At 59.8% G+C, this 14558-nt stretch overlaps 1 protein-coding gene across 2 annotated transcripts; it reads right to left on the bottom strand.

Annotated features, from left to right (window-relative positions):
• Positions 1-3320: 3320 nt before the first annotated feature.
• Positions 3321-14024, bottom strand: FES (FES proto-oncogene, tyrosine kinase). Of its 2 annotated transcripts, XM_043553899.1 has the most exons (19): positions 13698-14024; positions 12996-13211; positions 12629-12802; positions 11140-11236; positions 10828-11011; positions 9282-9419; positions 9088-9207; positions 8812-8934; positions 8512-8698; positions 8307-8390; positions 7304-7513; positions 6923-7045; positions 6546-6599; positions 5750-5868; positions 5337-5431; positions 5133-5256; positions 4737-4894; positions 4515-4637; positions 3321-3679 (listed from the first exon to the last, which is right to left on the bottom strand). In XM_043553899.1, exons 2-19 carry the CDS (start codon positions 13200-13202, stop codon positions 3537-3539), a joined length of 2463 nt encoding a protein of 820 aa, XP_043409834.1. In that variant the 5' UTR covers positions 13203-13211; positions 13698-14024; the 3' UTR covers positions 3321-3536. The 2 variants fall into 2 exon arrangements, with proteins under 2 accessions (XP_043409834.1, XP_043409835.1); XM_043553900.1 differs by lacking the exon at positions 6923-7045 and having other exon boundaries at positions 13698-13966.
• Between the last annotated feature and the right edge of the window lie 534 nt (positions 14025-14558).

Below are 14558 nucleotides of genomic sequence, written 5' to 3'. Positions count from 1 at the left end.
GGCGCCCCTCTTAAATAGATTCAACCCTGCTAAAATTATTTATATTTGTGGCTATTTGCCTCTTTATCCAATTAACATATTAATCATAGTTGTTCTTAAATTCTCATCTGCCAAATCCAGTATCTGTATCATCTGTGGGTCTGCTTCTATTGTTTACTTTTTCTCCTGTTTATTGGTCCCATTTTCTACCCCCTTTCTTGCATGTTTCATACTTTTTGATTGTACGTTACATGTTGGGTATAAAAGAAGGGTAGACTGATGAACACTGAGTAATATATAGAATTGAATCACTATATTGTACACCTGAAACTACTTTAATGCTGCATGTTAACTATACTGGAATTAATTTTTTTTTATGTTTATTCATTTTTGAGAGACAGAGAGAGAGAGAGCACAAGCAGGGGTGGGGCAGAGAGAGAGGGAGACATAGAATCCGAAGCAGGCTCCAGGCTCCGAGCCGTCAGCACAGAGCCCGACGCGGGGCTTGAACTCACGAACTGTGAGATCATGACCTGAGCCACAATCAGATACCCAAGCACCTGAGCCACCCAGGTGCCCCTATACTGGAATTAAAATAAAAAATACAGGGGCGCCTGGGTGGCTTGGTCGGTTAAGCGTCCGACTTCGGCTCAGGTCATGATCTCACGGTCCGTGAGTTCAAGCCCCGCGTCGGGCTCTGTGCTGACGGCTCAGAGCCTGGAGCCTGTTTCGGATTCTGTGTCTCCCTCTCTCTCTGGCCCTCCCCCGTTCATGCTCTGTCTCTCTCTGTCTCAAAAATAAATAAACGTAAAAAATAATAATAAAAAATAAATAAATAAATGTTAAAAAAATAAAAAATAAAATAAAAAATACATAACCTTAAAAAAATAAAAAAAGGGTAGGGACTTCAGACTATGTTATTTCTCTCCCCCACCCCAGGGGAGTCAGTCCCCTTGATGGAATCAAGCATTGAGCAGAGTTAGGGCACAGCTACAGTTCTGGTAAAACTCAATCCTCCTCTGGGCTGTCCCTGTCCCTTAGGAGTTGTCCTCTTGGATCTGGCGTTGAAAGCCTGGCCAGCCTGTATCTCTCTAGTCCCTTGAATTCTCTTCAGAGATTTTGAGGTTAGCTCTTCAGCCTTCCAAACCACCCAGGCTCACAATCTGGCCAGTCTTGAGCGGTTAATATTTCAGCCCCCCCTCCCTCTAAGCACCTCGAGACTGTGGGGCCTGCCTTTCCAGCCCCCTCCCAGGCTCCTCTCAGCTGCCCGAAGTGCTCCAGACCTCAGCAAACGTTCCGTGGGGGGAAACTGACTTTGCATTCCAGGCTCTTCCAGCGCCCAACCCAGGGCACAGTCCTTCCAAGTACCAGAAACGGTTCGTTCCTCTTTCCCCAGGAGAGTCTCCCTGTTCAGGGCAATGCTGATCCTCAGAGAGGCCCCACATCAACGAGGCCCTCGGAGAAGAAAGCGACCGCCATCATCACTTCCCCCTGGAGGGGCTCTTTCGTCCTTGATATTTTGCTCATGCGGTTCTTATTCCTTCCACCACGCCTCAGACTCCCACAGGTGATGATTCTCATCTCACTTCCTCCTCGCTGTTGCAACGGGAACAGCGGCCTGCGGAGACCTACCACATCCTACTCAGGAGCAGAAATGCCTCGGTTCTGCTTTCTACCGCTTCCCATGGATAGAGTCTGACTTCTTAGTATTTTTCGTAATCACATCCTCCCTTGATTTCCTCTGGTTTACACAACTTACTGTGCTTTTCTCACCTTTGAAAACCGAGGTCAACGCCTGTCTCACTTTCTGGAGGGTTGGCCGTTTTACCTCAAAGTTCTTGTTGCTTTGTTCTTTGGTGCTAGAGACCTTTCCTGGTTACTGTTTTTCAGTTTGTACTTTTTTGTCTTTTTTTTTTTTTTTTGAATTATTATTAAAAAAATTCTTCTAATGTTTATTTTTGAGAGAGAGACAGAGACCGAGTGTGAGCAGGAGAGGGGCAGAGAGAGAGGGAGACACAGAATGTGAAGCAGGCTCCAGGCTCCGAGCTGTCAGCACAGAGCCTGACGCGGGGCTCACGAAGTTTCAGATGATTTTATAGATTTCACGGGGGACTTTCTAGCATTAGAGGAGGAGGTGAGGGCTCCCGCTCTGCTACCTCGCCGCTCAGTAGAGTCGTCTTAGTAGATGAACTCCCTGGGAAGCATTTTCTTTCTCTTCAGTCACCCCAGTCTCCTTTCAGGGAAATTCACTTTGCCTGACTCCCCTGCACGCATCACAGTGTCAGCTCCTTCCTAACATCAGCTGATGACTTTCAAACGTCAGTTGCCAGCCTCTGCTGCCATCTGGGCTTCTAGACTTCTTTGTCACACCCACATCCCTGAGGAGGGAGCATGAGGCAAGCTGAGGGCAAAATACGGGCTGGCACTCGTCCCCCGCCAGGTGGAGGGTGGAGTATGTGATATTCCTCAAACACTCCCAGCTACCCAAGACCAAAGGAAAGGGGCTTAAGTGCTTGCCATGGCGATGTGGGAAACTAAGGCAAATGAAAAACGAAATTCCCTTACTGCCTACAGCCCATTGACAAGTCCTTGAAACCGGCAGAGTGACCTTCCTCTAGAAGCTCAGCTGTCTCCATGATGACACTTTGCTGGGGGCAAAAGAGAACGTGAGCTTAACATTCAACCTCAGTCAAGGATCCTGTTAAGTCTACTTCCTTTATCTCAACCGCCCCAGGATATACGTTGGTAATCCTACTCCAAGCTTAAGGCCCCCAATATACATCTGAAGGGTCTCAGGACTCAGGTTTTATTAAATGATAATAAATGGCGTTTCCCTAGCAACAGCTAGGCCCTCAAGGCCCTGGAAACCTTGCTTCCAAAATTCCTTAGACTTACTCTATCCCTGACCCCCTCCCCACCAGTGCAGCTCTTCCTGCTCATGGGTCCTTGTCCCTGTGCTTTAATAAAATCACCTATTTGCACCAAAGACATCTTCAGGAGTTCCTTTTTGGCCGTCGGCTCCGGACCCCATGAACCCCAATCACCCCAAAACTTCATCATCCCCACAGGCCCCGCAAATGCAACGTCTCCAAACTACCCATTCTTTCCGCAGCTCTGCTCCTCTGTCTGTGACTCGGTTTCAGGCAAGACGCTGCCCTGTGCCAGAAGCCTGTGCGTCACCTGATCTCTCTCCCCGTTCCCCGTGTCTCACATCCAGTGGCGACCAGACCACGTCAGTTCTGCCCCGTCAACCCTGCCAGTCCTCTGCCTTCCCCGTGGCCACAGCAGAGGCCAGCTACTCCTAAGACCTGCCCTCCAGAGGAGCGCACATGCCGAGAGCATTCAATGGGCACAAGTGGTTTTATTATTTCCATCTGGAGAGGGAGCCCCGGGCAGGAGCGGGACCGCACAGCCCAGCGAACTACATGCATGCCCGCAGCATGGACGCCAGTGGCTCGGTCCAGGGCTGCGAGGAGCCATCCGGCAGTGTGGGCTGGACTGGGGAGGAGGTACGATCTTGCCTGTCGAGGCCGCCGGCTTGAGAAGCAGGGCCGGCCTCACCGATGCCGCTTTCGGATGCTCTGCAGCTCCTGGTAGATGGCGCTGAAGCTGGGCCGCTGCCCGGGCTCGTAGGCCCAGCACTGCTCCATGAGCCTGAACACAGCGTCGGGGCACAGCTCGGGGCAGGGCAGGCGGCCACCTGTGGGGACAGGCACAGCACACGGGGTGCGAGGAACTGGCGTGAGGACCCCAGCAGCCCCCGGGGACACACCTTGAGCAATGGGAGTGGCCTAAGACGCACGGTTCTCGAGGCACCTGGGAGGCTCAGTTGGCTCAGATCATGATCTCACGATTCGTGAGTTCGAGCCCCGCATGGGGCTCACTGCTGTGAGCGCAGAACCCAGTTCTGATCCTGTGTCCCCCTCTCTCGCTGTCCCTCCCCCACTCATGCTCTCTCTCTCAAAAATAAATTAAAAAACAAAAAAAAAAAAAGATGCACTGTTCTTGAGTTTCCACTCTTCAAAGGCTCCAAGGACAGAGGGTCTAACCTCAGTCCCACTGTGTGCCAGTTGTGTGACCTCTGCAAGCCAGTTTTCTTTTTTTTTCTTTTTACTTATTTTTTAAGTTTTATTCATTTATTTTGAGAGACAGACGGTGAGAGTGGGGAAGGGGGAGAGAGAGAGGGAGACAGTATCCCCAGCAGGCTCCGCACTGTCAGTGCAGAGCCAACGCAGGGCTGGAACCCAGGAAACCATGACATCATGACCTGGGCCGAAACTGAGAGGTGCTTAACTGACTGAGCCACCCAGGTGCCCCCGCAAGCCTGTTTTTTTATCTGTAAGAGGGACACATTAAGCCCCTCCCTCCCAAGTTATGAAGAGTAAATTAGACAGTGCTGGTCCCGCACACACGTGGCAGCCACAGGGTGATTCTCGCTCTGCCCCAGTGGGTGGCCCGGGGACCTGGAGGAACCCAGCCGCGGCCCGGAGAAGAGGGCGTGGCTCCGGAGCTGCCATCCCGCAGGGACGTCTTACCCTTTTCCACAAACTCGCGGGTCTGCTGATTGCTGAGGTTGGGGTAGGGGGAGGCGCCCAGGCTGAAGGTCTCCCACAGCAAGATGCCGAAGCTCCACACGTCGCTCTCAGAGGAGTAGCGGCCTGTGGGGAGGCGAGGCGTGGGTGGCCCGGCCATGTCTGCTCGCCAGAGTGAGGCCCCCTCCAGCCTGGCCCCCTGCCCCCGGCCGGAGGCCCAGATACCGTAGTTAAGAGCCTCGGGTGCCGTCCACTTCACCGGAACTTGTCTGAGGCCCCCTGAGGCCGCGTAGATCCCATCGGCTTCCTCCCGGGACATCCCGAAGTCACTGATCTTCAGGACGTTCTTCTCCGTCACCAGGCAGTTCCGAGCAGCTAGGTCCCTGGGCGAGGCAGGGCAGGGCCACTGAGCCGGGGCCCCGGCGGCACCTGCCCCCGTGCCCGGCCCCGCTCTAGGCACAGCCGTGAACCAAGCTGCTCCTCGCCCCGTGGCTCCTGGTCCACAAGGACGAGCTGACTCCACGCCTGGGGCAGGGGCCTGCCGTGAGGGGAGCGGCAGGGTGACAGCACGGCCTGCGCCAGGCGGGGGGGGGGGGGGGGGGGGGGGCGCCCCTCACCCACCGGTGGATGCAGCACTTGCTCTCCAGGTACTCCATGCCCGCGGCCGCGTCGCCCACCATCTGCAGCAGCGTCTTCATCCGCAGGCGGGCTCCCTCCGTCCTCAGGAAGGTCAGGAAGTCGCCCCCTGGCGGTGGGCAGGGGAAGCCTGGGTGAGCCTCGGGCAACCCCCCTCCCTGCGCCTCCACCCCGGCTTCCTCGGCTCACCCTGCACGAGCTCCATGACGATGTAGATGGGCTGCTTCTGGGTGCAGACGCCGATGAGACGCACGATATTGGGGTGGCTGTACTGCTTCAGGATCCTAGGGGGCACTGCCGCTTAGGAGCCCGCCTCGGGGGCTGGTACGTTCACTTCCCCGACCGCGGGAGCCCCCGAGCCCCAGGGAGACTGAGGGAGGGCGGGAGAGGGCAGCGGAATTGGAGAGCTTGGCCGCTGAGGCCAGCAGACCTGGAGATGTGACCTCGGGTGGTCACGGACACTGTGTGTGTGTGGGGGGGGGGTCCCATCTGCATGGGGGCGTGAGGATTAAACACTCCCATCGAAGTCCAAGTTTACCCCCTGCCATGCCCAGACGAACCCACTGCGTGCGGAATTATGGGATCGTTCTTTTACCACCTACTTTGCTTCCTGAAGAAACTTGGCCTTGATGTCAGGTGGGAGTGTCTCGCGACAAGATTTCACGGCCACCAGAGTGTTGTCGGCCCTCAGGCGTCCACTGAACACTTCTCCAAAGTTCCCCTGAAAGGGTCTCGAGTTCCTATCAGTCTTCCCTGGACCATCAGTCTTCCTTTTCCTCACTCCCGGGGACCTGTCCTCACCTCATCCCCACCCACCCTGCACTCACTGTCCCCATGCTGAAGACGGCTCAGTCGTGCTCTCTAGGAGTTCTCTGCCTGGGTGGGGAACCCAGATGGCACACAGGGGACAGGCAGAGAAGGTTACCTCTGACTCGCCACATTCACCTAGCAGTGACCCAGAAAACCCAAAAATCACTTCCCGCTTGGGTTGAAAAAACATTCTGAGTTTTAAGAAAGTGACTTTTTTCCTTAGCGTGTATTTTACAGCCCACATGAACAAAGTATGTCTCCCCATGCACATAAGAGCGAGCTGAAGAGACAAGGGCCTGGGGGTGGTGGGAGGAGTTGAGGGTTGGAGGGTTCTGGTGGAAGGACCCCCCCCACCCCCCAGGGAAGTTTCCAGGGTAGGTACTTTTCCCTCTGTTTCCTGTGGGATGGTGTGTGGCGATGGCCAGGTGGAGAATCAGAGGTCCAAGCTGGCACTCAGACTGAGGCAGGAAGACAGAAAGGTTCCCTGAGGCCAAGGTTTAGGGCTGACCTGGCCCGAGGTCTGGGAGACAGCGATGCTAGAGGAGGGAGACACCAGACAACAGGAAGCTGGTAGAACACTCAACTCACCCGCCCGATCTGCTCACCCAACACCAGGTCCTCGTGGTTTAGCACCCACTTGTCCTGGGGAAGGGAGGAGTTGGGGGGGGGGGCGAAGTCAGTGAGGGGAATGCGTGCTGGGCCCTGCAAGGGACCGGACATCATCCCCCACCAACACAATGTCTTTCGTTTCTTGGTGCCTCGGTTTGTTGGTCTGAAAAACGGGGGCGGGTGCCCTGACTAGGGGAACGTCAGCTGTGTGTGTCCCCCATGGAACGGAAGGGGCCTTGAGATTCCAAGCCTAGAGGGCGGCTGGCCCCCTGGCGAGTGCAGAATCACTTGGCACCGTGTCTGCAGACAGGACCCCGGGAGCCCTTCGTGCTCTGACGCTGGTGGCACGGGCTCACCTTGGGCACAGCCCTGTTGAGGACAATACCGCTCTTCTTGGTGAGGGGCTGCTGGGAGCGCAGCAGGTGGTCGACGAGCAAGGGGATGCTCGCAAAGCCGTCTCCTTCCAGTCGGTAGAGGTTCTGCGGGGCGGGCGGCAAGGTCAACAGCCCCCACTGCTGAGGGGGCCTGAGCCCTGGGACAGGAGGGAGGGACGGGAGGCAGGGCCGCCAGAAAATGTGCTCTCTGATGCTGCGCCACAGGCCCGCAGCCCCTCCTTAGAGGATTTATGTGTCTGGCTTCTTGCAGGGACTGGGTGCGGTCGGCGGGGGGGGGGGGGGGGGGGGGGGCGCGGAGAGGGGTAGCGAGGCGGGGAAGGCTGGAGTCCAGGCCCCACTCACGTCAGCAGACTGGATGATGAAGTGGCGGGGCTGACCGTCCCACAGCACCGACAACACATATTCCTGCTTGCCCTGGCTCTCGCGCACCAGAAAGTCCCCAGAGTGCGTCAACAGCTCAGCCACCTCTGCCCGTGGGAGGGCCCCGTGGTACCACAGCTGCTCGTGCAGGGGCTTCTGCACCTCTGGTACGAGCTGCAGGGGTGGAGGGAGCTGGCAGAGGCAGGGGAGGAACGAGGAAGGGTCACTCAGCCAGATTGTCAGGGGAGGCCGCCAGGACAGACAGGGGTCAGCCGGGGCTTGGGGGGGGTCTCTCTCTCGTATATGCCCCTCATCCTCATGAACCACCTGTTGGCATTAGAGCCCCCGAAGCGAGCAAATGACTTTGGAGGCAGAGCCGGGAGGGGATGCCCACGCTGGCTCATCTCAAAGCAGGCTTCTGCCTTTTCCTCCAGGCCCCAGCTGCTCAACTTGTCCCAATGCAGGGAGAGCCGGTGGGGGTGGGGGGTGGGGGTGGGGGGAACAAGGCTGAAGCACACAGGGGGGTGGAGGAGAAGGAGGTGCAGGCCGGCAAGATCTGGGGACGTATGCAGCCCAGATTCTCGGGGAAGAGAGGGACTCCCCGATAAAAGTAGCCTCCTCTTGGGGCGCCTGGGTGGCTCAGTCGGTTGAGCGTCCGACTTTAGTTCAGGTCATGATCTCGCCATTTGTGGGTTCAAGTCCTGCGGCTGGCTCTGTGCTGACGGCTCCGAGCCTGGAGCTGCTTCCGATTCTGTGTCTCCCTCTCTCTCTGTCCCTCTCCCCCTCACGCTCTCTTTCTCTCAAAAACAAATAACGTTAAAAAAAAAAAAAAAAAAAAGCAGACTCCTCTGGGCAGAGCCTCCTCTCTAGGGCAACCCAGCGACTAACCCCAAACACCCTGGTGGAAGGGGCTTAGGGAGTACATGCCTGAGACCCCTGGCCCGGCCCGGGCCACCCCGTGGAGAGGGGCAGAGGCTCCACTCACCGAGAACTTGGGGCGGAAGATTCCTGAGATGTGGCTCTTAAGGATCTCCAAGGTGGGTGTCCTTCCCCCTTCTCGCTCCTGCTCCTGGGGCCAGGGACAGACGTCAGCGGGTGGCCGGGCTTGGGGAGGGGGAGGGCAAACATGAGGAGCGCGCCCCGAGCGGGCAGGCGTGGCTGGCGGCAGCGGATGGCGGCGGGCGGCTCACCGAGGACGACGTGGAGTGGCGGTCATCCTGCAGGAGCAGGACGGGCGGGGGCTCGCCAGGGCCCAGCTGCTCCAGCTTGGCCTGCAGCAGCTCCCGCTGGGCCTGCAGCTTGGCCTGGCTGCACAACGCCACCTGCAGCGCCTGCAGCGCCTCTTGCAACACCTGCTTCTTGGCCAGCAGCTGCACCCTGTGGGCGGGGCCAGGTGGGAGGCGGGAGAGAGGGGGCGGGGCTCAGCCTCTAGCCCAAGGACAGGGGTGTGGAGGTGGGGGCGGGGAGGCTGCGTGGGCGAACCCACTCACCGCTCCCGGGGGTGGGTGTTCTGCTCCTCGTTCTGGAGCTCGCGCTGCAGCTGAGCGACCGCTTCCTGCCGGCTGAGCACCGTCTGGGTGGCCACGGTCAGCTCATCCGTCACCGAGGTCAGCCTGTGCCCGGAGGAAGGGCCGTGTGAGAGCCGTGTCCCGTGCCCCACGGAGGCATCCCCGCAGAGCCAAGCAAGGCAGGCTGCGGCTCCGCGGAGACGGCGTCTGCCCCTGGCCACCCCGGCCAGCCCGGCCCGGTGCCGGGCCACCACGCACGTGTGCTGCACGCTCTCCACGGTCAGCTCGTTCAGCTGCAGCTCCCCGGGCTCCAGCGGTTCTCCCTCCTCGAGAAGTGACTCATCAAAGGTGACGCAGGGTGGGATGTCAGGTGTGGACCTTCAGGGGGACAGTGCCCCGTCAGTGAACGGGCCAGCGGCCCTGGTGCCCGGCAGAAGGAAGGAGGGGCTTACCCATACTGTCGCAGGAAGCCTTGGTACTCGGCCTCGGGCTGGATGCGGGCGACAGCTGCAGCCATCTCCAGGTGAATGGCCACCACCTCGTCCTGCACCAGGCTGCTGATCTCCAGGTACTCCTGCAGGATTTCCTTCCTGTCCCCAAACAGGAGCGCTGGTCAGTGCGGCCTCAGGCTGGGTGAGGCCGGAAAGCTCACCTGCCACACTGGGTTTAGAGTAGTCAGCCCTGGGGTTGACCCCTCCCTCCATCATTTACCAGCCAAATGACCACACACAAATTACTCAACGTCTCTCTTATCTTCGCCTCCCGATGTGGACACTGGGGACGCTGGGCGTTGTGACCCAACGAGAGCACGTGTGCACAGAGGGCGGTATACCGAAGCGCTCAGTGAATGCGAGCACAATCACATCTGTCCTGGGCAGCCAGCCCAACAGCTGCGGCTCTGGGGCTCCGCTACATGCACAGGCCGTTGACGTGCCGCTGACCCGACATCTCCGTGTCTAGTTCCGGGACCTCCCCAGGGCTCTAGCCGCACGCAGCCATCCACCTGCTCGAACGTCTCGTTGGACATCTCTTAGACACCCAAACTCCGCGAGTTGAAACATGAACTCCTATTCTTATCTCCTGAACCCGTTTCTCCCCTCCCTGTCCACGTAAGGTGGCGGAAACTCCATCTTCCAAGAGTCATCCTGCGGTCACCCTCGACTCACACCTCACTTCCACTCCGCCTTCAGGGTGCACCCGGGAACTTAGGGCTTCTCCCTTCCATCACTGCTGCCCTGGCCCAGCGGCCACAGTCCGTGGTCTGCATGACCACAGCAGCCTCCGCCTCATCGCCCTGGCCCTGTTCAGGCGCCCCAAAGCCTATCCTTAAGACAGCAGAGCCAAAGTGCTCAAAACGGCCTGCTGGACCCCGTGTCACCCAGTAGCCCCCCAACCCCTGGACCCATCTGGGCTGGCGTCCGGCTCTGCCCTCCCCTCACTCTGCCTAGGATGCGCTGGCTTCCTTGCTGTTCCTGGATTCTAGGCACTCTCCCACCTCAGGGCCTATGCACCTGCTCTTCCCTCTTTCTGGAATGGTCTTTCTCCAAACATCCCCCTGGTTCACTCCAGTACCGGAGGCTTTTCCAAAGCACTCTATTGAAAGCTGTCCATCCTCCCAGCCCCCCAAACTCCTCTCCTTGTTTTATTTTTCTCCACAGCACTTACTGCCTCCACACACCGTCCACTGTAGTGACTTTCTTTTCTCTCTCCGGTAACACGAATGATCCCAAAGGACAGACGTTTTTGGTCTCCGTTGGTCTCTGCTGTACCCCAGAGCCCAGAGCAGGGCTCCATAAATTTAACCAAACCTTGCAGTAAGGGATCCTGGAATAACGGCATCCGGATACGAGCTGACGGGCTCCAAACCTCAGCCCAGGGCCCACTCTCCCGTGGTGACGCGGCCACTGTCACCGGACGCGTTTCTGGACCCTGCCTCCGGGCCTGGCGGCAGGGCTTTCGGGCTGTGAAGGGGGCGGGCGGGCTGGGGTGCGGGCTTACAGGATGCATGCCATCTCCTGGTGCAGGTCCTGTAGCGACTGCAGCAGGCCAGGGAGCATGAGCTGGTGGTGGTGGTGGTGGTGCAGCTGCGCGGCCCGCACGCCCAGCACGTAGCGGTTGTGGTGAGCAAAGAGCTTCCATAGGCTGCGCACATACTTGTCCTTGGCCTTGTCGCGGTCTTTGTCTGCCGGGTGAGGAGAGGGGTTGTGGGTGACGGCCCAGAGGCCTGGGGACGCCCCACTCCCTGGGCACCTGTGCATAGGTCATGGCTGGCTCGGGGATCCCTCTCTTCGGGGAAGGGAAGCCGCGCACCCTTGCTGGCCTCCTGGTACTTGCGCCGGGCCTGGGCGCTGTCCCGTGCCAGGGCTCGGTACTGGCTCTTCAGCTTCTCGATGTCCTGGTTGTGGGTCTGGGGAGAGAGGAGAGGCCAGTGTGGGGTGGCAGGTCCCCAGGGCACAGGAGATTCCTGCTGGAGGTGAAGCCCCACACGGGCCCTGCAGTCTAGGCAGGAAGCACATCCAAGTCCTTCCTCTGGGAGGGGCCAGGAAGCTTCTGGAGCCCAGCCTCTGCCGCTGACATTAGGATGAGAGCACCTGGGTTAAGGACAGGCCCCTGGGGGAGGCAGAGAGGTGGGCCTGGCAGATTCCACCTGTCCCTCCTTGACCTAGAGGGGTGTCTGGGGGCAGGCAGGACCCGGCTGTGGGCACGTGTGGCCTGAGGAGTCACGGCACAGAACTCCACCCTCAGAAGGGCCCTGTGCTGGGTCTGATGCTCTGTTGATGCTATCTCGAAATTCTTACCAATTTTTCCACAAGAAGCCCCGCGTTTCATTTTCATTTTGCACCGAGTCCAATAAATCACGTTCCTGGTGCAGGAACAACGGATGGCCAAGACCAAAGTTCTTATCCCCAGCTCCCCTGTGTACGCACTGGGATCCTCTGGGTAAGTTCTATCCCTTTCCTCTAAACCTTAGTTTCCCCGCCTGTAACAGCTTAAGGTCAAGACCAGATGAACCTTTTCTTTAAGCAGTCTCTGTTGAAATCACTCAGCTCTGCCACTAGAGCCCTGTAACAGCCATAGGTAATGTGAAAACAAACAATCGGGCACGGCTGTGTTCCAGTAAAAGTACCTACACAAATGGGCCGACCGCTGAATTCAGTGTGCTTCTGGGGAGACGGCAGGTGGACACTGGCCACCAGGGGCCGCTGTGGGTCCACGGTAAGGCTGGGTTTGGCGCAGGTGGAAGGGGTGTGGCACCGCAGTGCTGACCAGCACACTGAATCAGGAGGCTGAAGCACCTACACAAATAGCTGCAATCACACAGCCTCCAGACCAGGAGCTGCGCAGGGTTCAAATGCTGACAGGCCGACTCTGCGGCCCTGGTCTTAAACCACTGTGTCAGGGGGCCACCCTGCTCCCTGTGGTGTCTCTGGTGCCTTGGGAGGAGCCCACCTAGGCCAAGGGCAGACAGATTAGCCCCGATTCCCCTTGCTGTCTCTCAGACCCCAGAGCCAGCCGGCGCAGGGCAAGAGGTGGGTCACAGATCCCTGTGCCTGGGGGGTGGTGGCTGGATGGCCCACCCTTACTCCCAGCCCTTTGCTCGGGCATGTGGTCAGGTAACAAAATGCACAGAGAGGCCTTGTTGCAGGCCAGCCCAAATGCAGGGAGGAGGGACGGAAGCTGGGGTAGGCCTGTGGTCAGGGACTTCCACTTCCCCAGTGAATCCAGGGCGTCCTGTGTGCAAAACCGGCCCTTGTAGCCTCAAACTCTGGGCGGTACACATTCAGGGCCACGCACGCACCTTGGTGAGCTCCTGCTGGAGCTGCTGCCACTGCTCGCTGTAGGTCTTGCGCAGCTGCTGCCGCTCCCGGATCAGCAGGCCCAGCTTACTCAGGGGCCCCGAGTTCAGATCCTCCGCGTGCTGCCTCAGCAACCGGCTCAGGCCCTCCGTCTGGCTGGTGATCTCGGCCCAGGACTAGAACACGGGATGGGCGAGACAGGGAGCAAGGGGACAATGGCTCCCAAGCCTGGGCCTGCCCGATTCTCCAACCCTCCCCAGTGGGCTCGGGGAAAGGAAGGGGGCAGGCAGACATAAGGGACACCCGTGGGGATTTCTCCGACGAAGGCAGGAAGGGGGTGAGGAGCACTAGGGTCCCACGGAACCCCACCTGGCTGATGGGGCTATAGGGGCCTGTGCCCCGGCCTCCGCCGTCCTGCAGCGACATGTGGTGCAGCAGCCCTGCATATTCCCTGTCACTCTTGACCCGCTGGGCCATCCACTTTCTCATGCCCTCCAGCAACCGCAGCTCAGCCTCCTGCATCTGCTGTACTGCCCCATGGCCTTGGGGGCTGCACAGCTCGGAAGAGAAGCCCATAGTGCCGTCCTGGGGACAGAGAGAGGAGAGGGCCCACCATGGGGTAAGGCAGCCGCTGGAGATGGAGGGGTGGGGCAGAGGGGCTGGGGGCTGCTGGGGGAAGAGGAGCTGCAGACACACAGGAGGTGGGGTGCTCTCCGGCTGAAATGCAGCCATAGGTACAAAATGGCAACTTGGCCTGAGACCGGCCCTCATTGCTTCCTGTGTCTCGGGCCAAGGCCTGGCGCCAGGGGTCCCCTCCCTCCCCAGGCCCTTCTACCCAGCGCCCTTCCCAGGGGCTCCGTGAGCTGGGGGAGGGGGGCATCAGGGGTGGGGGTGGAGGAGCTTCAGGCAGCCACGGTCTGAGCCCTGCCGGTACCCCTGCCCCTCCGCCAGGTCCCACCCGGTCCGGCGTCCCCCGTCCCCGAACCCCTGGCTGGGCCCTGCCCCACCACCCCACCGCGCGCCCGCGCCGGCACCCGCCCAACACCCCCCGAGCCTCAGGGCAGGAGTTACCGCGCGGGCAGCTGCTCCGGGGCTGCCGAGGACGCCTCAGGGGGATGACTCTGGGCCCGGGCCACCCTGCCCAGTTCCTGATTCGGCTTCCTCCTGCCGCGGTTTCAGTCGGCCGGCCGGGGCGGGCCTGCAAGGGGAAGGGGCGGGCGGGAGGGCCGGCGCCCCCGACGCCTGCCGGCCCCCTGCCCAGCGCGCCACTGCGGCCGCGGAAACGGAAGGGAGGAGGGGGCCGGGGAAGAATGGCCGCGGAGAGCCGCCTGCCGGCGCCCTCGGGGCCTGGGCAGTGCCCGGGAGCCCGGGGTAGCGGCCGGTGCGCGGTGGGGGCCTGGCGCGGGGCCAGGGCGGCCCAGAGGGGAAGGGGGAGGCCTGGGCCGGGCCTCCCCACCCCATCGGATTCCCCAAGGAGAGTTCAGGCGCCAGCCTCCATTTGAATAAAATTTCCAAGTAAATATCCCCGAGGAGAGGCCTCCTTTTTGGCGCACAGGTCCTGGTGAAACCACTCCCCTAGCCCAGAGAGGGGGGGCAGGGGTCTTGTCCTGAGGGGAGCCTGGCGTTGGGGGGGGGGGAGGTTGCCAGGGGTTGCTCCACTGGAGCTGGAGAGTGGACAGGTATGGAGCTTCCTGAGCCCGACAGGGCCAGCAGAAGCAATCTATCTGGGTTCAGTCAGGCCCCACCGGAGACCTCCGCCCTACAGCTAAGTGAGAACCTGAGCAAGGGGGCCACACGGGAATTAACTCTCCTCCCTGCTGGAGACCAGGCCCCCCGGGGCTGGAAGGGCTGGCTTGTCCTCCTCTTAGGGCTCACTCCCCCCATGCCCTGGGGCTGGTCTCCAGCTGCTGCCTCCTTCCACAGCCCACTGCT

This window comes from Prionailurus bengalensis, chromosome B3 (assembly GCF_016509475.1).
Source record: "Prionailurus bengalensis isolate Pbe53 chromosome B3, Fcat_Pben_1.1_paternal_pri, whole genome shotgun sequence".
Classification (NCBI taxonomy): Eukaryota; Metazoa; Chordata; class Mammalia; order Carnivora; family Felidae; genus Prionailurus; species Prionailurus bengalensis.
This window is presented reverse-complemented; position numbering and strand designations above follow the sequence as displayed.